Genomic DNA, 25,664 nt, shown 5'->3' on the forward strand with positions numbered 1-25,664 from the left:
CAGGGCACCAGGAGGTACAAGCTGCTGCTGGGCCCATTTGGCTGGAAGAAAACTATTCACTCAACAAACGCTGGTCCAGGGTTGCTCCACTCAAGGGCAAGGTCCTGCGTCAAAGCCACTTGAATTCAGATTCAAACAGCCAATGAGATCAAAATAAAAAGATTTGTCCAATTAAAAATAAATAAATAAATGAGACTCCAGAACCTGGAGCATTTGAAAACCTTAGGTCAAGTGGTTTCTGCGAGGGGGAATGCAGACACAGGGCATAAGAAAGCATGGCCCTAACAGGAAGCATGAAGAGCTCCTGGGTCAGGTGTTAGGAAGGTGGTCGGGGCAAGATGGAACTCGGTGGTAGAAGGCTTGTCCCATCCCAGGCAAAATAAGGGAGGAGGAAATGGAAGCTGGTATGTAGGAGAGAACATTCTATAGCAGGAGCAAGTGCGAAGGTCCTGAGGACATCCTACTTTATAACCTGCCTCAGAAAGAACTGGTGAAAGAAAGAAAGGCTGAGTGACCGGTCAAGGCTCAGCCTGGCTCTCCTGTCCCTTAATACGCCTTCGGCACTTCCCACAAATTCACTCACTTCATCCTGACAGTCTGATGGAAGTTATTAACCATGTCTGATGGAGAAGGGGACAGAGGATCAGAGAGGTCAGGTGGGGCTGGTCGGCTACTGTTGGTGGGGAGGCCACGGGGACTTACTTGATCACGGGGGCGTACAGGCTGTGCAGCCGGCAGTAGAGTCTCACGCCCTACAAGCAAGAGCAGGGTCTGAATCAGCCATACCCTCTGGACTGCTGGGAAGAGGAGGGTGGGCGGGACAGGCTGCAGGGACATAGGCCTGTTCTGCAGGGACCTCCAGCTGGATCGGGGCCACAGGCTGAAAGAAGACGTCCTACCTTGGACATGATGTCCTCCAGCTCACTGCGGGCTTTGTAAGTGCCGTCATCGTAGCGGAAGCGATACATCACCTGCTCGTTCTTGAACTGGTGCTTGTCAGAGACTGGAAGGACCCAGGGACTGGTGAGGCTGGGGAAACCCACCCCACCCACGTCTCTACCCTTTGGTCCCCCAGAACATCAAGGGATGTGAGGCTCACGGCTTGTACAAGCCTGGCAGAGACTGGCAACCTAGCTAGACATCTGTGGGTACCTCTGATCTGACCTGTCACTGGAAAGAAGGGCAAGCAAGCCCTGCGGGGTAAAGGCCCACACTGCTGCCATCTTGACAGCTACCTCTCAATTCTGCTGGAGACTTAGACCTGAAAGCAGATTCTGTACAGCCAAACATCCAAAACTCTAAAAACAAAGACCCTTCCCTCCCACTTGGACACTCAGTGGCTCCCAGCTGGCTCAGCGGGCCACACAGACGCCACAGCCAAGTCCCTTCCCCAGCTCCAAGACTACTGACCTCACTGCCTAACACGCCCCTGTCCACTAAGGAGGCAGCCTCACTACCTTCCCTGGTGCTCCATGTAAGAGCACTCAGCATCCCCCTGGGCACTTGGCCTTTGTTGCTCCCCCTGCCCAGAGCCATAACACCCACCTGCCTCCTTCACTTCCAGGGAAGACCTCCCCAAGCTCCTATCTAGAACTGAGCCCTATGACACTGACTGCCACCCCCTCTCGCCAGTACCGAGCTTGCTGTACTGGCACCGTCTACAGCCTTCATCTCCCCTCTAAGCGCAATGTCAGCTCTGTGAGGACAAGACTCCTCACCTGTTCTACTCACGACTGTGCATTCAGTGCCCTACTGCAAGAAATATCTGACAAACATCCTCAAGTTAGCTCTCTCTGAAGGGGCAAATGGAAAATCCTACTCTTGGCCACCTGCTTTTCGGAGGAGCCCTCGCTTGCTGGTACCCAAGTGAATAGCAATTCTGTCGCCCCAGAGAAATGTCATGAGACAGCCATGGTCCTGAGTCTATGTGAGAGGGACCAAGCCAGCAGCTTAAAAGTGCGGGTGCAGATGTCTGGGGGAAGGGCAGCTTCCCTGTCATTCAGCCCTCGCCACACCCACTGCCACTCACCGTGGTGGATGATACCGTTCTCCAACAGGGCTTGGCCCAAGTTGACCCCTTCTTCTGTCTTGCTGATCTCACCAATTTCCAGGAGCCAGGCGACGAACTCGCTGCCAGAAACAGAAGATGCAGGGAGATGGTCCCCAGCCCCAGAACCAGAACCGAACATGCTTGGCCCCACCCACCCCAGGAATGGCAGGCAGATCTTCCCACACCACACAACCAGCAGCTATAGCCCAAGAAACCATGATAAGATTTGTTCATGCCTAACAAGTCCAGGCCAGCCTCATCCACCCAGGAAAGGGTGGGTGGATGGATAGACAGATGGTAGGCAGATGAATGGATGGCCAGATGAGTACATGGTTAGATGGATGGTGGATGTTTGGAAGACAGAGGAAGAGGTGTGTGAATGAATGATTGACAGATATACCGACGGGCAGGTGGCTGGCTGGAGATGGCTAGTGGGAAGGCAGATGTATGGACAAAAGAGTAAAGAATGGTTGATGGTTGGTAGTGAATGAATAATGAATGGATGGATAGATGGGTGGGTAGAAGGATAAATGGTGTAGCATGTGAGTGGATGGATGGATGAAAGGAGGACAGATGAGTGGATAGTGGGCAGGTAATGGATGGATGGATGGATGGATATAGATGGATGGACAGACAGATGATGGATGTCAGATGAGTAAATGGTGGGTTGGCTATGGATAGATGGATAGAAGGATGGATGATGGATGGATGGACAGAGAGTTGACAAGTGGGTAGATGGATGACGAGTAGGTAGGTGGATGGATGAGTAGGTGGGAGATGAATGATGGATAGACAGAGAATAGATGGTAGATAGGGAAGTAACTGAGTGGGGAGACGACTCCATGTGGGACCTATGAATGGAAGCATAAGCCAGTGGATACACACTGGACCACGTGGTACATAGGTAAATAAGAAAGGACAGATGGATTATCCATCAGAGAGATCAACGCAGGATAGATGGGCAGATGTGGAGGTTGAGGGAGGATGCTGGGTGGATGGTGGAGGTACACCATGGATAGCTGGGGGGGTGGGGAGTGGCTAGATGTCGTGGATACTAAGAGTGCACATCTGTTTGTATGTATGTATGCATGTGTGTGTGTGTGTGTGTGTGTGTGTGTGCGTGCATATGCAGGCAGTATAAATGAAATTCACAAAATAAGGAAGAGGCCACACCAAGCCCAGAAAGCTGACTGAAAGTCAGGAAGGCACAATCATATCCTGTCATTCTCAGAGTGCTCTATCACACCTTGTCTGTCCTCACAGTGCTCCCATCACACCCTCTCCATCCTCACAGTGCTCCCATCACACCCTCTCCATCCTCACAGTGCTCCCATCACTCCCTCTCCATCCTCACAGTGCTCCCATCACTCCCTTTCTGTCCTCACAGTGCTCCCAACACATCCTCTCTGTCCTCATAGTGTTCCCATCACACCTTATCTGTCTGTCCTCACAGTGCTCCCATCACACCCTCTCCGTCCTCACAGTGCTCCCAACACACCCTCTCTGTTCTCAGTGCTCCCATCACTCCCTCTCCATCCTCACAATGCTCCCATCACTCCCTCTGTCCTCACAGTGCTCCCATCACTCCCTCTCCATCCTCACAGTGCTCCCATCACACCCTCTCCATCCTCACAGTGCTCCAATAGGCTTTTGCCTTACTCAGAAGTTCAGCTCTGCCTCAACTGTCTCACACATCTGCCCAGAAATAAATGCACTAGCATGAGCCACCAACTCCACTCCTAGAACATCGTTCCTAGACCAATCTTCGTGCTATATCCCCCATCCTCTGGGCTTTGGCTCACTCACCTTTGTTCTCTTCTTTTAAAAAAATAAAAATCCTAGACCCCCATCATGCCTCTGGGCATTGAAACTGCTGCTCCATCCACCTAGAAATGCCTTTTCGTGACTCCTTCCATGCCACCCCTTCCAAGGGGCAGTAATCCTTCCCACCACCAGGGAGGGCTCTACACAGAGCTGCCCACCTGCCTACGCTTCCTCTCGGAGCCAAGCACTGCAACAACGAGTTTACAGATGTGTGTGTGTATCAGGCCCCCTCCCTGAGCACACAGACACCCAGCAGGTGAGCCCTTGTTGATAGATGCTGATCTTGCTCATTGACCTTTCCCTGACACACTCGGAGTCCTCTACACAACAAACGAGGAATGAGCAAGGAGGAGTGTTCTGGTGTCGGTAGGAAGGTTGGGGACACAGATGAGACAGGTAGCTGTTCTGCTCAAGGTACCAGGCCTCTGAGGTCCCAGCCCCTGGGGCCTCCAGGGCTCAGCACAGATTTTCAGTCCACTGGAGCCAACAACAGAAGAGGGTGATCCTGGGGCAAGCAGCACCCACAAGCGTGGGCAGCAGTGCCCAACCTCCTTTATGGAAACCAGCTGTCCCACCTCCGGTTACAACAGGGGACGCTATTTTTAGCTTTTAGTGCTGGCAGAGGTAGGACCTGGCTTTATGTAGGTAGCAGCATCATGAAACATTCAGGAAGCCCAGGAGATGCCCAGGGATGTGGGAAAGAAACAGGTACATTTCTGGCACCCTGGGTGGGAACTTCCCAAGTTCTGTATCCCTCTAACCACCCTACACACACACACACACACACACACACACACACACACACACACACCACCCCCTCCGCACCCTGCTCCATTGTTCTCCAAGTCCCAACTCTTGGGACAAGGCAAAAACTGCCAGCAACCCCAGAAGGCAAACAGATGTTGGTGTGACCACTCTCAGAGAGCAAGGCTGCTCACCAGCTGTCCTACCCAGGGCCTCCTCTGGTAGGGATCAATGGTCCTTAGGCCACAGTGGGGAACGAGAAGTATCCCAAAGTGACTCCTGCAGGGGACAAAAGACAGACTCGGGGGAGTAACTGAGTGATGACTGTGCCCACACTGGATCTTGCTACCCTTTGGGTCTTCAGCTTGTGGCCAACTAAAGTAATTGCTGTCCCTATCTAATGAACAAGATGCAGCTGGACACTGCTCAACAGGATGCGGGTGGCAAGTGGTTTGCTTGGGGACATCTGGAATTAGTGGGTGGACTTTTTAATCCTGTGAAACTTTAAGCTGGAAGCCGGGGGGGGGGGGGGGGGGGGGGCAGGATCAGATAAAGTTAATCTCTTCTTACGCAGGAACCTCGAACTCGGATCAGGGGCTGCTGGCCAGGTGGAGACTGTGCCAAGCCAGTCAAAGCTGAAGCCATTGCTCAAAGAACCCACCACAAGCCTGTGGGTCCAACTCTTCAAGGGAAAGAGAAGGAAATCTGATATTTCCTATGAAGTGCCCAGTTGTTCAATGCTGTCCCTAGGCTTCCACGTGTACTGGGCCAGCAGGGAATGTCCCAAGCTGGACATTAGAGTGCACAACAGCTCTGAGTGACAGGTGGAGGAGGGTAGGATGCTGGGATCTGACAGTAGTTCTGGTTGGGGTTAGGAAAAACAAGACCCAGGCTTCCAGAAAGGTGTCCCCACAGCAGTGGGAGGCACTGAGACAGGTTGTGGGGCCACGGTAAGAGTGGGATCAAATGGTGGAGTCCACTAACAGCTAAGCTATGCCAACTTCCATTTTCCCTCTGCCCTGCCCAATGGACACAGTTCAGCCTGCTGCAGGTCAAGGCCAGGCATAGATGACACATGGGCACATCTCTGCCATTCTTTCACAAGTGCCACCCTCACCTAATCAGAGGAGGCTCCACGTACCACGTAACTCCCCAGAATGAACACCTTTCCACTTATGTCCTGCCTGGAGCCTGGGGTTGAGACGCAACCTGGGAGTCCCATGCACAAAGTCCCTGGCAATGTCCCTGGTGAAGTCTGTCAGGCCCTGTGTATGTATGCATGTAGAGGCCAAAGACGAATGTTGGGGTGTCTTCCTCTATAACTCCCCATCTTGTTTTGTGACACTCGCCACTACTGCTATACTGGCTGGTCGGCAAGCACCACCTGTCTCCACCCCACCCCGGCACTGGGATTACAGATTTTCACATGGGTGCTGGGATCTGAGCTCAGCCCTTCCTCCTTGCACAGCAAGCGTTGTTTACCCACTGAGCTATCATCTCCCAGTCCCCGACAGTTCTTTAGGGATCGTCTGTGATTAACCGGTCAGTTTTTGAGACAGGATCTTGCTATGATATCCAGGCCTACCTTGAAGAACACTTACTGCTCAGACCTCAGCTTCCTGAGTGCCAAGAGGGCAGGTGTGTGCCGCTGCGCCCAGTTTGGTCTCTGTTGCATGCCTCTGTGCACACAGAGCTGCTGCAGCAAACCCTCCTACCTGTGAGCCCCCAGTGTGTGGATGTTAACAACAAGACGTCTAACCACTATCAAGGGAGGCAGCAACTGCGTATGCCTTCCAGGAAACCGTCCTGAGTGGTCCCGAGTCCTCACAATTCATCTCCGTCCCACTGTCCCCGAATACCTGTACTAAAGCCTGGCCCCTGACACAGTGCCGCCAGATGCAGCCCTGCTGACTCCTAGGCCTCGTGCCAACAGTTGCCAACTCGACTCCTGCCACTCCAGTGCCACAGCTCATGAAAGCCACCAGACTCTGGCATCTGCCATGCCATGCCCAGGTGTGCTATTCCTCTAGTCTTCCTGCAGCTGATACGTGCTTGTCACTCAGATCTTGGTTGAAATGTAACCTCTGATAGGAGGCCTGTCCTACCCACCCTGGCTGAGTCAACTCCACAGCTCTCCCCTTTACATCACTGCACAACTGCCTTGTGGGGTTCGCTGGCCCAATGGGTTCCTTTATTAATCTGTGCCCCTGTCTACTGACTGATGCCTGTGGGCAGGAAGTTTGTCTGTTCAGCTCCCTGCTGCTGGCTGGCAACAAGAAGGAAGGGGAGAGGAAGGGAAGGAGAGAGGGAGGAAGGAAGGGAGGGAAGGAGGGAAGGAGAGGAGGGAGGGAAGGGGGGAGGGAGGGAAGGAAGGAAGGAAGGAAGGAAGGAAGAAGGGAAAAAGGGAGGGAAAGAGAGGAGGGAAGGAAAGAAGGAGGAAGAGAGAGAAGGAGGGAGGAAAGGAAGGAGAGAGGGAAGGAGGGAATAATTAATTTTTGTCTCTAGCTAACCTGAGGCTGCTGGAAGGCAGGTACACAGACACACACACACACACACACACACACACAGAGTGTGTTATCCCACAGTACACAGATTAATCACTGAAATGTGAAGTCTATTCGCTTCTGAGTGGAGCACAAACTGGCCACTTCTTCACACTGATTCCTATAAACATGATGATGTGCATGGAGGGCCCAGCATGTGTCCTCAGTGCTCTGGCCAGCACTGTGCTGTATGCTACTGTGTCCCCACTGCATCTCCACTGCATCCCCACTGCATTCCTACTACATTCCCACTGCATCCCCACTGCATCCCCACTGTACTCCCACTGCATCCCGTGTTCCCACTGCATTCCCACTGTGCTCCCATTGCATCCTTACTGTATTCCCACTGTATCCTCACTGTGTTCCCACTGCATCCCCACTGCATGTCCACTGTGTTCCCATTGCACCCCCCCCTCCATCCTCACTATGTTCCCACTGCATCATCCAGCCTGTCTCCTTCCTTAACTATCATTCATCAAGACCCAGAGACATTAACCCAGTGCCCAAAGTCATCCAGCAAGAAGGTACAGGGAGTAGGACACAGTCCCAGTCTGACTCAAAGCCTGGCCTTAAAAGGTTATGAAGATAAGCCAGACAGTCCACATCTAGGGAGTCGCCATCCAGGAGCTGACAGCAGAGGAGAAAGCAATGACTGAGGAAAACTGAAGATGCTGAAGAGAGATTAAAATGAACCAAGATTGAGGTGGTAAGAGAGAACGCCAGCTCTGGAGTCACCCCATCCCAAGTTCAAATCCCACCTCGCTGCAGCAGTGTGACTCTGCTTTCCCCTCTCTATGCCACTGCCTTCACCCTTAAAATGGGGACAACAGCAGTGACCCTGCTTCATGGTGCTGTGTGAGTGAGATTAATCGCCACGGCCAAATGTGAATGCCATAGATCAGATTAAGGGCTGAAGGGACCTGTGTTGCAACCACCCATTTATTCTCCTTACAGGGGGACCAGGGGCTCCTGGAGCTGCACACTGGCTGGGAAGGGGTGTTGGAAGCCCAGGCAGGTGCAGAGGGAAGCCCAGCCCGAAGAAGCTTCCTCTTCACGGGGAGTCAGTTCCTCTGGGCCCCGTGGTTACGTGAGCTGTGCGGCTGGCTGGGGTTCAAACGGGCAGCAAGAGAAATCTCCTCTAATCCCTCCTGAGGAGTCAGGCCTCAGAAACCTTAATCACAGACAGGTTATCCCATCCGGAGCTACACCGGAGCTGGCAGGAAGGCTCTCTGATTATCCCCCTAGGCAGAAGTGGGGAGGGCCACTGCTAGAGAAACTTCACAGTGGGATCAGGATTAGCAAAGGAAACATCCAGGGGCCTTCCCAACCTCTCCAGCTAGCTCCCACAAGGCTCCTGGGCCCAGCTGTCTTGTTTTCACAGAGCCTCAGAGAGGCAGAGCCAGGACTGCCAGCCCCCAAGGACAATGGACTAAGGAATCCAAAAATGCTGGTTCCCCTAACACCCAGCCCTGGCCTGTTTAATGCCAGACCTCAAGGCCTATCCTGAGCTATCTCCTCACTTCAAAGGCTCCCATGGGAAACATGGACACCCGGCAGGGCTTTCTGTTTCATACATCGACTCCCGAGTCCTGACATTCTGGCTCCTGCCCTCTACTGACTCTATCACGTCATCTGGGAACTCCCACCCTTTCCTGGGACACCACCTCGCTGGCCATAGAGGTCTCAGCTTGTCCCTTCCCTAACACTACTGGCCCAGACTCTCCTGTGTACACAGTACCCCGCAGGGCAGTCTCTGACATGCCACACACATGGGCCTCCAATCTTGCCTTTTCCTCCCAGGACAATCGACATTATTCCCTGCTTCCTCCTTAGTGCCCTGGCCACTGAGCTCCAGCCTGCCTCAGACCCACCCCACCTCACCTCCCTCATCTTCTAAACATAGCCCCAGCCACCTCTGCCTTGGTCATGGCAGAACAGAACAGAGACGGGCAGAGTGTGGCTGGCCCACTGAGTTTGGAAGATCCCAGCTTCTACCATTGTACTTCGTTACAGGAATCGGATTACACAGCGGGTTAGGAGCAAATGCAGCAGGACCTACAACAGAACCCGGTGGCCAGCCGCGACCCTCATCCGAGCCTGATCCACAGGCCTGAGGGGCATTAGGTGGCCGTCTAAGGAGGTTCCAGGCAATAGAAAGGGGATGTGGGGCGGGGCAGGGCAAAGCAGACTCAGGGCAGGAAGGGAGGTGGCCAGCAGGGATCAGGGCACAGAAGCCACTCACTTGCCAAGGAAGCACTTGGGGACGGTGCTCAGCTTCCGCCGGCGGTCCTTGATCAAGTTCACCTTCTTGCTCATCATCATGTGATACAGCTTCTCCCCCTTCTCCGCAATCATGACGTACGCGTCACGCTCCATGCCTAGCTTCAGGCCTGCGTGGGGACAATGGTTGCCATGGGGGACACAGGAGGCCGTCGGGGGCTCTGGCATCCATGCCCCCCTGCCTTCACCCTAGCATAGCCACAGAGCACTTCCTGACCCCTGCTCAATGCCACACACCCCTGCCAGGGACTGCTCAGAAGGACTGGGTGGGGACCACGGGAGGCTAAGTCCTGGGTAACTGATGGTACCTGAATTCAGAGCTGAGCGCCGAAGCCTTGACCTATCCATAGTGCACACACACAGCTCTGCCCCCCATGCCATATGCAGTGGTCCCCATCCCTGACTCTACTCATGCTCTCCCTGAACCCCACCCTATTTAGACAGCAACAGCAAATAACCGGACGCACGTCCCATCCATGCTCCTGACAAAAGAGAAACAATGACTCCCATTTTGCAAACAAGAAGCTGGGGCCCAGGGAACGCATGTTGTCTGGATAGAAGACGTGGTACCGAAATTTTGCCCCAAGATGTTTTGCTCCGGATTCCAATCTGAAACGTCGACCACAGGCCACAGTGTGAGCCCAGCCCTGTGTGCCCAGCCCTGAGGGTGAACTTTAGACAGCACTCACTTCTAAGGACAAGGCTCCCTTGGACCACACACACCTCTTAATGACATAGACCCTGTGCTAACCACAGCTCTAGATTCTAACCACAAAACTACAGCTCAGTCCCACCCAGCCAGGACAACTCCCTGCCCCTACCCCAGGACTGACCCCGCCCCAGGCCTGAGCAGTTTCAGAGGTTTAGCCCTTGCCCATCCAAAGGCCGAAGCCAAGAGCCTATCTGGCCTCCCAGCATTTTAATACACTCTTGCTTATATTTTAGTGCCACCCAAAGGCCCCACTTTCTGCAGAAAACAGGCAGAGGCACTGTGCTGGCAACAGTGACGTGGCAAGTGTGGGGCAGGGGGAGAGGCAGTTGACCTGGGCCGTATTAAAGGGTCCAGGCCTGTGGGACCATGATGATCTCCTGAACAGAGAGCAGCCATGAGGGGTTCAGAGGTGGCACCAAGGGTATGCTTCAGCACCAGCTGGTGAAGAGCCTGCAGCATAGGCTCAGAGGGTGCTGGAACCATGGCAAATGTGAGGTGTCTATGATGCATGGACCAGTTGGGATTTCAGGTCTGCAGGATAAACATGGGGGAAACTGAGGCCCAGTTTGTTCTGTGTCAAACCGGGGGTGACTGTGGGGTAGAAGCACATTGAGTTTGCAAGGATGGTCTTGAGGGGCAGAGTCACTGTATCTGCAGCCAGAGAGTGAATCTACCTTGGCTCAGATCACTGAAGTAACTTGTGTCAGGCACACCCAGGCCCTCCAGTTCCCAGCCTGGAGGGCTCTGTGCAGTAGCTCAGAGCACAGAGCTCGCAGCCCATCTGACTCTAGTCTCTCACCTGAGCCGCTGTGCTGTCTTTCCGTGAACCACCTTGGTAACTGTGTCCTAAGGGGCCCTCCACCATGCCCAATGGTCACCCCAAGGACCATCCCCCAGATTCCCATTCAGGGACAGCAAACGAAAGCTCAGGCCAGCGCCTGAGCAGCGGAGTGAAAGAACATGCTGTTTCCAGATGCTCGGGGTGACCCGGAAGCCACCTGGGGACCGTGGTACAACTGACTGCTGCCACCAGGTCCCAACATAGTCACAGAGGTCCCCGCCCAACAAAACTCTCTTCTGCAAGGGACCTAGACCCCTCCATACACACCTCCCCCTGGAAGAGGAGCACCCCACCACCCTCTGCGGCCAGTCTTAGGCACCCACTCTCTCGCTGCTCCCGCTCTCGGATCAGGGCATCCAGCCACTTCTGTTTCTCTTCCGCCGTCTTGGCCATACACACGAACCACTTGTTTTTGGCTGTGTTGTGGATCTTCCAGCCATTAGTGACAGTGTAGCCATTGCTGTGGTAATCGGCTGGTGGGGCAGGAGGCAAACACCGGTCAGTACACAGACAGGTATGCAACAATCAATAACCCAATGGAATGATGGCTACCACCAGGGCCAGGCTTGGGGAGCTAAACAAGTGCTCCCTCTTGCCTTTCCCACAACAAGTGCTCCCCCCGCCCCCGGCTTCTCTCTCATGGGCAAAGAAGACCTGCACAGACCCCTTCCAACAGCACAGTGACACAGGTGTCCTGACCTCTTATACAAGCACAAGTATATAGTGGCAGAGGAGATTCACACCCCGAGCTCAGGAAAGCGGCCCTCTCTGAAAGCAAAATGCTAAACGGGACCTAGGAATATGGGATTCTGCCACACCCCAAACCTAAAGAGGGACCTACAGGTGTGTCATGGCTCAACACCACATTAGAACCTTCCCCAGACAGGCTCACAGGACATCTGCTGAGATGTGGCATCTCTAGTCCCAGCAGTGAATGGTGGAAACTACCCTAAGCTTGGCGCTTGCCTGTGGATCGTACATGCATGCTATCCAGTCACAGGAAACAGGATCTGCCTGGCACTGTGTGAGACATGGATGCCTTCACAGAGACAGTACCCTGAGCACGAGAGCCAGGTATAACACGTGAGACCATATAACTCTATGCATTAAAACGCACACATATATAGCCACATGCATCTAAAGCCACTTTAATATACATAAGTTTAAAAACAGGGGCATTTAAAGGAAAATATCTGGTAAGGGAAGCTAAGGAGGTAATAATGACTTATTTTTATATATAGCTGTAGCTAGCCTGGAACTCACTGTGTAAACCAGACTGGTCTCAAACTCACAGAAACCAACCTGCCTCTGCCTCAAATGCTGGGGATTAAAGGTGTGCACCACCATGGCAAACATAGTAAAAATATTTTAAGCAGGAAAAAAAAAGGGGGGGTGACTGGCCGCATTACAAAACGCAGTCAGTGTAAGGCTGGAGAGGTGGCTCAGCAGTTAAGAGCATTGGCTGCCCTTCCAAAGGACTGGCGTCAATTCCCAGCACCCACAGGGCAGCTCACAACCATCTGTACCTCCAGTTCCAGAATATCCAACACCATCCTCTGGCCTCCATAGGCACTGCACACATGGTGCACATAGATATAAAAGCAGGCAAAACATTCATCTGCACAGAATACGAATAAAATGGGGGGAAACTCAATGTAGACAGTCGTCACCCGTGGGGCGGTAGGCCAGGATGCACTGTGCTGGGTTCTCAGCCCAGGATTGTACTGTGTGCTACGTTCCAATGCTTTTGTTCGGGTAAGTTACATTCAACAATACACGGCACACACAAGGCAGAGAGTGCCAGGGTGGGTTTAGTGGAGAGGGGTGGGGCCCACCTGTTCCGTCCTCCACATTCTCCACTTCCATGACCTCGGTGTTGATCCGACCCCTGAAGATGTACAGGGAGCCATTGATGGACTTGGTCCTTTTGGTAGATTTCTTGCTCCCAGTGACCCTGAAAGACAATGGTAAGTCAGTATCCCCTACAGAGGACAGCATCGCAGAGGGCAGTGCCCAGGGCAGAAGGGAGCTGGGGGGCTAGGGTGAAGCACATGGGGTGTCTGTCGGTGGGCAGGCAGCTTGGGTGAGTCTCTTCTCTGCTGGTCATGGCTCCTCATCTGGAAATAAGTTAGTAGCTCTATTGGCCTTACAGATCATTGTTCAGTTAATGGGGACCTCATGGAAGACCAACAGGAACAACAGAAACCCAGTTCACTGTACAAGCAAGAGGGGTGTCTCCCACCCCTTTATTTCCCCACTATCTGGTGCCCTACAACCTCCTAACCATCCCTGCACCCCCTCTCTCTTCTCATTCCCTTTCCATCTCCAGCCCATCGACACCCTCGTCCACTCCTCCCCGAATCCAAGGCTCAACAAACTCTTCATCCATTGCTTCATCCTTTCCCACCTCCCCCATCCATCCCCTCTTTTATTCAATCATCCCCTCCCCGGTCCTTCATCCCCAGGCTCAACAGATTCCCTCATCACCTGCTTCCTCCCTCCTCCTCCATCCCCACATTGCCACATTCTTCCCTCTCCCTTCCACACCCACTATCCATTCATCACCAAGCCTCTAGCGATCTTTCCATCCCTCTTCCCACTGTCCCACACCCCACTTGACACTTCCAACCACACATAAAGTGTGGCTGCCACCTGCCCCTCACTCCTGGTCCCCACAGAGGGCAAGTGGCTCAATGAGAGATGTAATGATGCTGACCAGCTAGCTGGTCGTTTCTCCTCCTGACCAATGGGGAGAGCCCTCTCCCCTCCTGCATCTGGGGACCTTAGGATCTCAGGATGCTGGTGAACTTCCACAACCGTCTAGAGCTGCCTTGTATGATGCAGTGATCCTGGGGCACAAGGAAACCATGACTGGGACCCACGGACACGTAATGCTAATACATGAACCACTTCAAAGGCTGGATATTAAAACATATATGGCAAAATACCTCCTTACTGCTTTTCAAAACTTGACTTAGAATATCTCCATGAATACTCAGAGGAAAAAGCAAAGCCCAGAGAGGGATGCTGACAAGCCTGAGGTGTCACCTGGAGAAAGGAGCATTTAGCATTTTCTGTCTATTTCTATCACCATGGTCATCAGGCCCGCCCCCAGCCTCCTGGGCAGCCTGGTCCTGCCCCAACAGCTCACCTAGATTTCCGCTTGCAGTAGACAAGCAGGTTGTCAAAGAGGAAGAAGGCTCTCTCTTGGATGTTGCCCGCAGAGATCTTCAGCAGGGTGCCCTGAAGGAGGAGCTGGGTACAGATGTCTGTGAGGTTCGAGCCCTGGGGAGGCAATGGAGGACAGCAATGAGCAGCCAAGAACGTGCCAGTCTAAAACCTCCTCCCTGTGGCAGAGGAAGAGCACCCTGACAAAAGCAACTCCAGGGAGAAGGGTTTCCTTCAGCCCCACAGCTCAAGGTTACAGTCCATCATGGCGGGGTGGCCATGGAGGGGGTACTTGAAGCAGCTGGCTGCATCATATCCACAATCAGGAAGCAGAGAGCCATGGATGCCCCCTAATGCTCAGCCCTCTCTGCATCTGCACAGTCCAGGATCCCAGCCATGGAATGGTCCCGCCACAACTAAAATGGATCTTTGAACATCAATGAATTTAAGACAACCCTTAGAGGCATGCCCAGATGCTAAGTAATCCCTCACCGATACACCCATAGGCTAGGAGACACACCTGTCTCCAAGGCAATTCTAGACCCTGTCAGACTGACATTAACCATCAAGCACCTTTCCCTACATAACCCTAAATTCCTATCGGCCTCCATAGACAAAGCTCTCAGCAGACAAGAAGGCAGCACAATGTGACGGAGGGCTGTGTGGGCCACAGCCATCAGTGGACTGCATGTCCTTTTACAGGAGACACTCAGAGGTGCAGGGAGCTGATACACCAACTCATGTGGCTAACAACAGGCCCTAGGGCTCTGCATCCGGCCCTATGGAGGACTGGGTTTTGTCTGGGTGTCCTGTGGTCTGTCTTTCCCACAATCTATTTTGCAATCTGGCTTGTTAAGCCTTCCCGACAAGATAAACACTTCTGTAAGGACGGGAGACTTCTAGCACCCGGGATGCAGGAGGGGCTCAACAGATGCCATGTGGGAATATTTGGGCAGGACTCTGGAAGCATTTGGTCCACCGAAGGCTATGGGTGCAGAGGGGAACAGCTTCAGGCATCACCAAGGATGAGTGTCACACACGCTAACACAGCCGGTGTGCTGAGCAGCGATGATAAGTGGGCCCGAGGACCAGGAGAGACATTAAGGAGGAGCACAGACAGGGACTAGGAAAGTCCTGCTAGCAGGAGTCCCCAGAGACAGTATGTAGTGGGTCTGTGTGGAGCCCTGGGTAGGCCAGGCCAGGTCGTACAGATTCCAAGAGCTGAGGAGTGGGAATTGAGTGGAATCCTGGCAAGCTCAGAACCTCTCACTCAGGTATCCCAGATCCTTGCTCCCCTCAGTCCATCTTGGGGAATGAGTTTCACAGGCAATGGCTGCCTGACCAATGACCTACATTCCCCAGCTTCTTTGGCACCAAGCATGGTCCGAATGACCAAATCACACCAAGGAGCAGGTGATGTGTCGATACCTTGAAGTAGATCTCTAGCCCCTCCCCCGACTCCCTTATCCCTTTCCAGAAATGCAAGCTAGCCATCGGGGTTAAAGAAGGGCGCGGATGACTGACGTGTCCAAGGCACAGGAAGGAAATAGCCCTGTTGGAGCAAAGCCACCCACCCTGCCTGGTTGGCCACACATTCTGGTCTGCACTGCATTGTGAGCTCCTCGGAGTCACCCCTTCGGCCCCATGCCCACAGGGCCAAGGACGTGCCAGTGTGTGTGTGGAGGCTGCAAGGAGCTGAGGGCCACGGCCTGTGACACAATAGGAAGGCAGGCCACGTGGCACTTGCTTCGGGTAAAGCCACAGGCAGCCCCTGCAGTCGAAGGAGCCAGATGCCAGGTTGGCTGGCTTAGTGGCCACCTTGCCTGATGAGCACACCATCCTTCCTACTCAGGCCAGTTAATGGAAGCTGGAGGGAGGAAGCTAGAAGCTCGGGAAGCTGGAGGGAAGGGGGAAGGGGGACCGTACTGCTGACGCCACAGAAAATCAGACCCTTCTGTGGTAGCCTGTCTCTCAGACAGTAGGAACCTTCTCTCTCCCACCTTCCACCTTGATCAAGGCCAAACCTCAATGCCCCTTCCAAAGTCTATCGGCAAAGGACTCTGGGAACTGGAGGGCTCTCTTCGAGAAGATGACCAATGAGGGAGAGTTCAGGGGACATGTCACCCCCTATTCTCTGAGCAAAGCCCCAGCCTTCTCTGCAGCTGGGCCTTCCATGGGGAGGGGACAAGAAAGGAATATTAGATCCAGGGCCACCCAGGTCCTGGTGGGCAGGGGTGGGGGTGTCAGACAGCAACGTCTGTCCCCGGAACCTTTCATCTCCGCTCTTAGCCTCCCGCTCCAGCTGAGCTGGCCTTTCCTACCTGTTGTCATTTCTGTCATCTTTCTAGAGACACACAGGAAACTTTCAATAGTGTAGGAGGTGAGGGTTAGGAAAGTGAAGTTGTTCACAGGCAGAAGAGATGGCTCAGTGGCTGAAGGGGTTTGCTGCCAAACCGGATGACGTGAGTTCAATGCCTAGGTCCCACCCAGTGGAAGGAAAGACTGACTCCTATCGGTTGTCCTCTGACCTCTACACACACGCTGTGGCACACCATGCTCACACACACACACACACACACACACACACACACACAAGTGTGATGAAGAAAAGTCAGTCACATACACTGTGTGGTGTGAAAGCATGATGATCCTGTCAACCTGTCAGGACCTAGAATCACCTTCTAGACTTCTGGTTGTGAGGAAGTGTCTAGATTGTGTTTGCCGAGGAGGGAAGATCACCTTAAACGTGGGTGGTATCATCATCTGAGTACAAAGGAGAAGCGAGCTACCTTGTCTCTGCCAGCTTCCTGTGGGGGTGCCGGGACCAGCTGTGCGAAGCACCCCCAGCTGTGAGCCACAACAAACCCTTCCTTCCTTCCGTGGCTCTCATCTGACATTTTGTCACAGTGACAGGAAAATAAACTAATACTGATAGATATGTAAATGTTGCCCTCAATGCTGGCACAAGAAGCACAGAGGCGTGTAGGTAGCAGGAAGTGGAGGCCGTGAACAGTTACTGAGGGGAGTTAGCATGGCCCACAGTGACAGAGGCTAAGGAAACAGGAGCCTCAGTGGCAGCTACTGTGAGACACAGCAGAGTTACCAAGTCTTCTACAGAAATGGGAAATCCGGGATTTTCTGCTTCACTGAAAAGCAACTAAGCCACTTGTAAGCAACCACAGGGCAGGCCAAACCCAGGTGCAAGCCTGTGATCTACAGCTCCAATGGGGGGGCCCAGGCCCCTCAGCCACGGGCCCTGACCACGCACCTCCCAGCCTTCGATGTGAGACTGCAGCTGCTCCAGGGCCTCCAGCTTCTCCATCTGCCTCTTGGTCTCATTGATGTTGGAGCAGACGGTCTTCATGGCCTGCAGGGCACTCTGTACTGCGGTGTGGTCAGGGTGCTTGCCGGGGGTCCTCTTGGCCAACTCCTAGCGTGGGAAGGGGCAGAAAAGAGGGTGATCAGTCCAGGGGCCTATGCCCCGGCAGAGGCAGAGTCACACCAGAGCAGCATGCCAAGGGTCGAGGAGCAAAGCCCTCGCTTGCTGGCTCATTCATTCATATGAGTGTCAGTCTTCACAGAGAACTAACTAGATGTGAGGTCACCTAGAAGATAAATCTCTGGGTGTCTCTGAGGGTGCTTCCAGAGAGGTTTAGCGGGGGAAGGCCAGCCTTGAATAGGAGTGGTGGAATCCCAGAGGCTGGGCTTCCAGACGGAACAGAGAGGAGAATGGTGGCTGAGCACCAGCATCCACTCCTGTCAGCTCCCTGACTACAGCCTCTGAGGCCAGCTACGCACCCCCCTGCTCCTGCTGGACCCAACCCGAAAACCACGAACCGCAATAAAACCTCCCTCCCTTATGATGATTGTGTCGGGTGTTTCATGTCATTGACAGAAGAGGTAACGAAGACATTCACTTGTTCCCTCACTCATTTATTAATTCGTTCTGTGGGTGACATCTGCCTGTCCTTACAGGGAGGGTCAGTCAATATACGAGAGAACAGACAAAAAACGCTTCGCCTGGTGGGTATCATGGCCTAATACAGAAGACAGAGGCCCAAAGGCAAAGAAAAACCAGTGGCCAGCAGTAAGAAACGCTTGGAGAAGTCGGACTAGACCCCATGTGAGCATCAATCAGGGAGGCTGGGAACGTGCGGAGGGAGCAACATGGCAGGCAGCTGGGAGAGAAGGCGCAAAGGCCATGACAAGGATGGCAGGTGACTGGGGTAGGGGTGGTCACAGAACAGGGAGATGGGCAGGTGACAGAGGCGGCCACAGACACTCGTTGCCCCAGCTCTCCTAGTGAAATGGACAGGGGGACATGCCTCAGTGGTAACCACTTGCCTTATGTATGTGTTCAAGGCTCACCCTGGGTTCAGTCCCCAGGACTGAAAGATAGACAAATAAACGAACAAGCCTCTTGCTCAGAGGACACAGGACAGAGTGCCTAAAGCATCCAGCCCACCTGCCATCAGCTGACCCTCGTCTCAGACGTAGGCAAGGACACTATCAAGGCTAGACAGTGTTTTCCAGAGACTTGGCCTTATGTAGACCAGGCTAGCCTCAAGTTTACTATGTAGTTGAAGAACCTTAAACTCCTGATTCTCCGGCCTCTGCATCCTGAGAGCTGGGATTAAAGGCATATGCTACCACAGCGCTGAGGGCAGAAGCCAGGACTTCCTGCATGCTAGTCAATCACTGTACCAACTCACCTCCCGGCTGATCTCAACCAAAAGATGCCAGCCACTCACTAGTTGTGGTAAGTGAGACATGGAAGAGACTTAAGGGCCAGCGGCGGTGATGACTATGCTGAGGTGGCAGTGCCGGTGCCAGGCCCTCGCCTTCCTCAGTCAGGGCATTAGGACAGCATCAGAGAAGTTTCCTGAACCAGACACCCCACCCACTAGACAGCCCAGGCCCTGCCACCATGCACTTCTCTATTTCTTATGTTCACAAGTCAACGTCCCCCGCCTCTCCTGGACTGGGTACCAGGGCAGCTCTAGCTGCTAACTAGATAAGCACAGGCCAGTCTCTCCTTATCCTCAACGCCACCCTGAGTCCCCTGGCTGGGCTTGAAAGGCAGGTCCCAGACTCCCTAACAAAAGAAACTGTGACAGCCAAAGCCACTGGGGAGGAGGGGCTGGGATCACCAGCGCGCCACCAGCTTGCTCAGGACAGCAAGGGATCAACCAGGCACCAGGCACACTTTGGTCAGCCCAGGAGGCCAGAATGGCCAGCAGCTTGTTCGCAGACAGCAGCTGTCTCCTACTCCTTGCAGCCCGAGCTACAAGTCCAGATGCTCCTCAGAGGGGTCCTCACAGGCAGCCAATGACCGGCCCTCAGTCGAAAGGAGGAAAGGCTCAGTTCCCGTTCCCAGCTAACTGCCCCTACCCCCTATTTCTGCCTGAGGTCAGCAATGAAGGTGGGAACAGAAACTAAGCATAAAGGCCAGGCTGGTAACTGGCCCAAGCTGCAGTGGGAAGTGCAGACTTTGGTGTCTCTGGCCACAAAGGAGTGCTGGCTCCACTCCAGGAGGTTCCAAGAACCAAGAGCCACCCCTGCCCCTGAGCCTTCTGCAGGCTGCTTCCTCCTGGGGCACGCTACTCAGGCTCTTACAGGGAGAGGAGTGCGGTGAAAGAGAACTGAGCGGGCTACTCCTGGGGAAGGGAGTGCAGCATCAAACCCGGCCACTCCCTCACCAAAACTAACTCAGTGGGCCGAATTCCCCATGGAAGCACCATGACTGTACAGCTGAGAGAGGAGAACAGAGAAGGGAGCCCTTGTGACCTAGGTCAGGCGGTGCGTTCTCTAACACACTCACACATGGAGCAACCTCACGATCCTGACGCTACCTCATCTAGTTCAAAGCCGTCGTGTCCCCAAAGACAGGCCCAAAAGGTGGGAAGAAGAGACTCCGGAACCATGTCCAAACTAGACAAAAAAACCCCACAACCGACTAAAGTAAGAATGGCAGAGCCCGGCACTGCTGCTCCTCATCTGACTGTGGCTGTTTACAATCCTTTGCTGAGCCCACATTTTCACAGGCTTTTTTTGCCTTTCACTTCTGCTTCGTGGGAAAGGCAGGCCCCGAGGCCATCCATATAGGCAACTGATTTATCTGTCTTCTTCTTCTTCTTTTTACGTGATTATGTCTACTGCCTTGTCTTAATTTATAAGCAAAACCTACAGAAATAAATGTTTTGAGGTTTATCTAAAAATAATACAGGAAATATTGCTGCTATTTTGGTGAATAAAATAAATTTTGTATAGTTTATTTCAATCTAAATAAAATGTAAATTTTGTTTAAAAAAACAAAACAAACAAAAAGACAATCCAGGACTGGGGGTGAGGGAGGGCCCTCAGGTCATAAACCATTTTCCTTGCAAGTCTGAGAACCTGAGTTTGGATCCCCAGAGCCCACCTAAAAGGCCAGGCATGGTGCCATGCACCTATACGCCCAGAAATGGTGAGGGAAGACATGGAGATGGGTGGACCCCTAGAAGAGGGTAGACCAACTAGCCCGGCCTACATGTTGAGGACCAATGAGAGACCTATCTCAAACAAAAGACAGAAGGTACCTGATGACAGACACCTAGGGTCATCTTTTGACCTCTATGCACACACCACGCATGCATGGGTGTGTGTGCGGGCACACACTCTCACACACATACATAAGTAAGTAAATAAATAAATAAATAAGAAGAAAGTTTTAAAATAAATGAAGTGTGGGGGTGGGGGAGGAGTCCAGATGCACAGTTAGCACTTGCTGCTCTCCCAAAGAAGCAGAGTTCACTTCCCAGTACCCACACCAGGTGGCCCAATTACCTCTAACTCCAGATCCCAAAAATCTGAACCCTCTGGCCACCACACTCACATGCACACACACACACACACACACACACACACACACAGGTAAAAAAATAAAACAATTTCTTTAAAGATAAAATCGGTGAAGAGAGTCAGCCGAGGGATGGCTCATCAACGGAGGATGCTTCCACACCCAGACCCCTGTGTGAACCCTGGGACCTATGACCTATGTGGTGAAAGGGGAGAGAGCATTCCCTGTTGAATTCAGAACTCAGTTGTACTCAGGTTTCACTGGGTAAAGTCAGAACAGAACCAGGTTCCAAGAAGACAGACCACCATCCTGAAAACTCAGGAGCCCACATCCAAAGCGACATAGCTATATGAATTCACGGGGCCCAAAGAGGTCATTTTCCAAGAGGAACTCCAAGCTGCTCGATGAGCACTCTGGGAGAACGACAACCCAAAAAGCCACTGGGTCTCACTGGAGTTCAGAAGGTCCGGAGTCAGATTCGGGGAACAGCGGCTGGGTGGAGTTAACCTTACGGAGGAAGAGCAGTGGGCACCCCATCACTAAGGGCATCAGGGGTCTCATGTGCCTCAAGCTGCCAACCCCTGCTGCCAAGGGACAGGTGCAGGCCGCATCTACCCTTCACAAGAGACCTGACCTCTCTGAGGCAGAACGAGCTTGCTCACAGTGAAACCAGGTAGCCTCCCCTGACGACCCAACAACCGATGCTGTCACGGTTACCGTCGTTTCCACGGTAACGGCAACTCGGTTCTTGCCGTCTCCATACAGTCAGAGTAACGGACAAGGGCTGTTCAGGTGGGGACCACGCAACAGCAGCAGCTAGGAGCGCTGGCTGCACACCAGGACTAAAACCAGCATATCCAAGCCTTGCCAACCCAATGAGGAAACTGAGGCACGATATCAACAGAGGCTCTAGTTCGAGGCCACAAACAGGAAGTGGGGCATGGTAGATGCTAGTTACAGGTCTCCTCCTATTACGCTCTTGTAAAAACTGTTTGGAAGAGAGCCGGCCCTGGGTGAGGGGGGACAGAGGGCCACCACGCAAGCCAGGGTGTGAACCTCTCCAGTGCCGTTCTACCCCGTGTGGTTTCACAGGTGGCCTGGGGTTCCAGGAAGGAAGGAAACAGGGCAGCAGGCCTGGGCTTCTGCAAGCCACCTCATGCCTCTACCTCTTACAATCACTTATACCAAGGTGGTACCCACAGGTACAACTCCATCCTGTCCCCAAAGTAGGGGTGGTCCTGCCACAGTACAGCCACAGAGTGCAACCCAGAACATGAGCTTCAGATACCAGATCCAGCCAGTCAACAAGCGAAGGTCAGGTATGGTGTACAACTACTTGCTTTGCTCAGTGTCCTTGGGGCCCCACAAGGGCTTATGGGAAAACATGAAGAGGAAGACTGGAGAGCAGATGGGTCATCCAAAGCCACCATTCCTGACCCTCTCCTGGGCTATGGGTCCCAAAGATGCCACTACAGCCAGGCTTCCATTGTAGGTTCATGTCAAAGCCCGGGTCTTCCAGCCTCCGCCTCAGGAAGGGAACCCAAGGCGCACTGAGCAAGGGCTTCAGCCAGGACTCAGGCTGGGGGCTGGGCCGGGTGGGGGTGGGGGCCTCAGAGGGTAAGCCATCTTTTCCCTGAGGATGTAAGCCTGAGGCTGCTGGTGCCTGGTGGGGGTGCCACCTGAGGGAAGGGCCCACAGAGCTGGAGACACTGGCCTGGGGGGACCTAGGTAATGGGGGTTTTTTGGCTGAAGCAGACACCGACAGGAGTCCTGACAGTTTTTCACTCTTTTCTGAAAAAGCAAATGTAAGTTAGGTTTTCCAGGTGTGGAGGTGGTTAATGACATAGAATGATAAATTAGGTTTTCAGTCACCCGTGGGATGTATTCATCAAACCAGTGTAAAGACAACGCTGGATTCGTTACTAGGAGATTCGATGAAACCTGTCACTACCTGTACCTGAAAGCCAACACAAGGCTAGGAGGCCATGCCAGCATCTCCACAGAGAAAAGGGGCCTAGAAAGGAAGGGGTACCACAGGCTAGACCAAACAGAGCAACACCCCTACTTTCTAGGGCTGAGTATAGATTGAGCCTTCCTATGCAAGCTCTGCTCATAAAGGCTCCTGCACCAGTCTCCTCTACCTAGCTCAGAGGGCGCAGCCCAAAAGTCCTGGTGTCCCCTCTACCTAGCTCAGAGGGTGCAGCCCAAAAGTCCTGGTGTCCCGTCTAGTAATGCTGAGGATAACAGTGGGATGCAAGTGGAGAACATCTTAAGATGTGGGGTTTGAATGGGAACGGCCCCCATCTGGCCCCCATGTTTGAATGCTTAGGTCACCAGGGAGCAGAACTGTTCGGGAAGGATGAGGAGGTGTGGCCTTGGGAGAGATGTGTCAGTGTGGGGTGGGCATTCCGAGGTTGTAGAAGCCCACTGCAGGCTCTTCCCTGCCCCTCGCCCGAGGTTGTAGAAGCCCATTGCAGGCTCCTCCCTGCCCCTCACCCTTCTTTCTCTACCTGCTACCCTGGATCAGGATGTACAGCTCTCAGCTGCTTCTCCAAGTTTGCCACCACGCTTTCCAGCATGACGATGAACTGACCCTCAGAAGTTGAGAGCAAGCCCCCAGCTAAATGTTTTCATTTATAATTTGCTTGGGCTATGGTGTCTGTTCCCAGCAATAGCACAGTGACTGTGACAAAGGGGATTGCTCAAAGAAAAGGAGGAGCTGGGAAGTAGCTCAATTATAAACATGAGGACCTAAGTAAGCTTGGGTCCTCAGCGCTTGTTAACAAAAGCAGAGACAGCGTGGTGACACAAGCCTGTATTCCCAACACTCAGGAGGCAGAAGCAGGTAAATCTCCAATTTCGAGGCCAGCCTGGTCTACCAAATAAAAATGGAGATCAATAGATATGAAAACATTCGATATTGACCTCTGGCCTCCATGCTCATGCACATGAATACATACATGCACACACCCACATCACAAGTACATAACACACACACATACACACACACACACACACACACACACACACACACACACCATGCTAAAGAAAGAAAAATGAAGAAAACAGGAAGTTAAAAACTTCTAGAAGAACTTGAAAAGTTGTCCACCACAGCAGAGAAAGCCTTGACACAGACACTCTACGCAAACGACATGCAAATATCTTGAGCAATTCTACCCTGTGGGGATCCAGGGACCCAAGCCTCCAAGAGGAGCAGAGATAGAACCGGTGATATGCTGCAGGCTTGCAGCTCCTCGGCCAGCTGATGCGGGAGCAAGGGATGCCAGCGGGGTCCAGTGGGGGCCCTCTGCTCAGTGTAGACACAGTTGACCTTCCCCAGCTTCCTCCCAAGCCATCCTCCTGTGGCTAGCTGTGGCTTTGCCTGTGCAGGCCTGGGCCTTCTCTGAAAAGTGACCACTGGTGGGGTATAGAGTGGCTACCCCTTAGCAGGACTAACGGTGCCAAGATCCAGGCTGCCCTAACTTATCTGGGGGAAGGGCTGCTGTATATGTGGTCCAGGTCTACAGCCCGTGGTCAGATCTCCACAACCCTCAGAGAAGGGCCAGCCTCCCAAGGAAGCCACCACAAGGGTGACACCCCCAGGCTTTACAGAGATGATGTTCCAGAAGCAACAGGAAAACTGCAGATACTTGGGACACTTCTTGGACAGCTGCAGCAGGAAAAATGAGGGGGAACAGGAAACAAGAGGGACTGACCCCCAAAAACCATCAAGCAAATGATCCCAGAGAGAGATGGGAAGAAACAGCAGCAGCAGGGGATGGACTGAAGACACACCAGGACAGCACCCAGCTACTCAGGAGGCTGAGGAAGAAGGAGGGTGGAGAGTTCAAGGCCAACCTGGGCAACTTTACTGGGACCCTGTCTCAAAATAAAAGAGGGTGAGGTGTAGCTCAGTGATCAGGTGCTTAGTTAGGACATGGCAGGCCCTGGGTTCAGTCCCCAGGAAAGGCAAAGAGGCAGAGAAAGACGTATACAGACAGATGGACAGAGTTCGCATCAATAAACACACTAAACAGAAGCAACTGAGCTAAGGGGTGCTATCATGTCAGGCTGCAAACATGGCCTTCCCGGTGCTTCTTGAAGCTTCTTAAACCTACGGACAAAGACAGCTCAACCGTAAGAGGGTGAAACGCAGGCCAAACTAAGTGTGTGGCTAATCAGGGCTGAAGCGGACCTGTGTCAATCAAGATAGCTCGTGTTCACTGTAGGATCTTACAGGTCCCTCCACTCATTCTTTATCCAGCCACTTACAGCAACTATAACACACCACCAGCATGAGGAAACTGAGGCATAGAGCTTCAGTCGCACCTCAAAGAGGCACCTAGTGGGAGCTGGGAGGAAATAAAATTCCACACCAGCCTCTTCCATGACAACATCAGAGAGTATTCCTCTGGTGTGCCTGTGGCACACTCAGGTGTGTGCACGAGTCCTCTCCACACTGTCCAATCCAGGCACATTCAGGTGTCAGCACAAGTCCCCTGCCCCCGCCCCCATACTGTTCAATTCACACAGAGAATCAGAGTGGAAAGCACCATCCCCTTTGGGGAAGCAGACAAAGCAGGCTCCCCAGTCAGGAAGCTAAAAGAAGACAGAAGCAGATGGGGGGGGGGTGTGGGGGGGTGACCTGGGCACACCCCAGGGAA

General features: G+C 53.1%; 1 protein-coding gene across 1 annotated transcript in view; it reads right to left on the bottom strand.

The window, feature by feature from the left end:
* The window catches only part of Prex1 (phosphatidylinositol-3,4,5-trisphosphate dependent Rac exchange factor 1), a 149,348-nt gene that overhangs the window by 35,244 nt on the left and 88,440 nt on the right, over positions 1-25,664 (bottom strand). The window contains exons 6-13 of the mRNA XM_031372802.1: positions 17,431-17,592; positions 14,146-14,279; positions 12,830-12,948; positions 11,318-11,467; positions 9,404-9,551; positions 2,030-2,130; positions 900-1,003; positions 703-752 (exon numbers count right to left, since the gene is read on the bottom strand). Coding sequence (XP_031228662.1) covers positions 703-752; positions 900-1,003; positions 2,030-2,130; positions 9,404-9,551; positions 11,318-11,467; positions 12,830-12,948; positions 14,146-14,279; positions 17,431-17,592 — 968 coding nt within the window. The remainder of the gene's footprint in view (positions 1-702; positions 753-899; positions 1,004-2,029; positions 2,131-9,403; positions 9,552-11,317; positions 11,468-12,829; positions 12,949-14,145; positions 14,280-17,430; positions 17,593-25,664) is intronic.

This window comes from Mastomys coucha, unplaced genomic scaffold, assembly GCF_008632895.1.
Source record: "Mastomys coucha isolate ucsf_1 unplaced genomic scaffold, UCSF_Mcou_1 pScaffold15, whole genome shotgun sequence".
Lineage (NCBI taxonomy): Eukaryota > Metazoa > Chordata > Mammalia > Rodentia > Muridae > Mastomys > Mastomys coucha.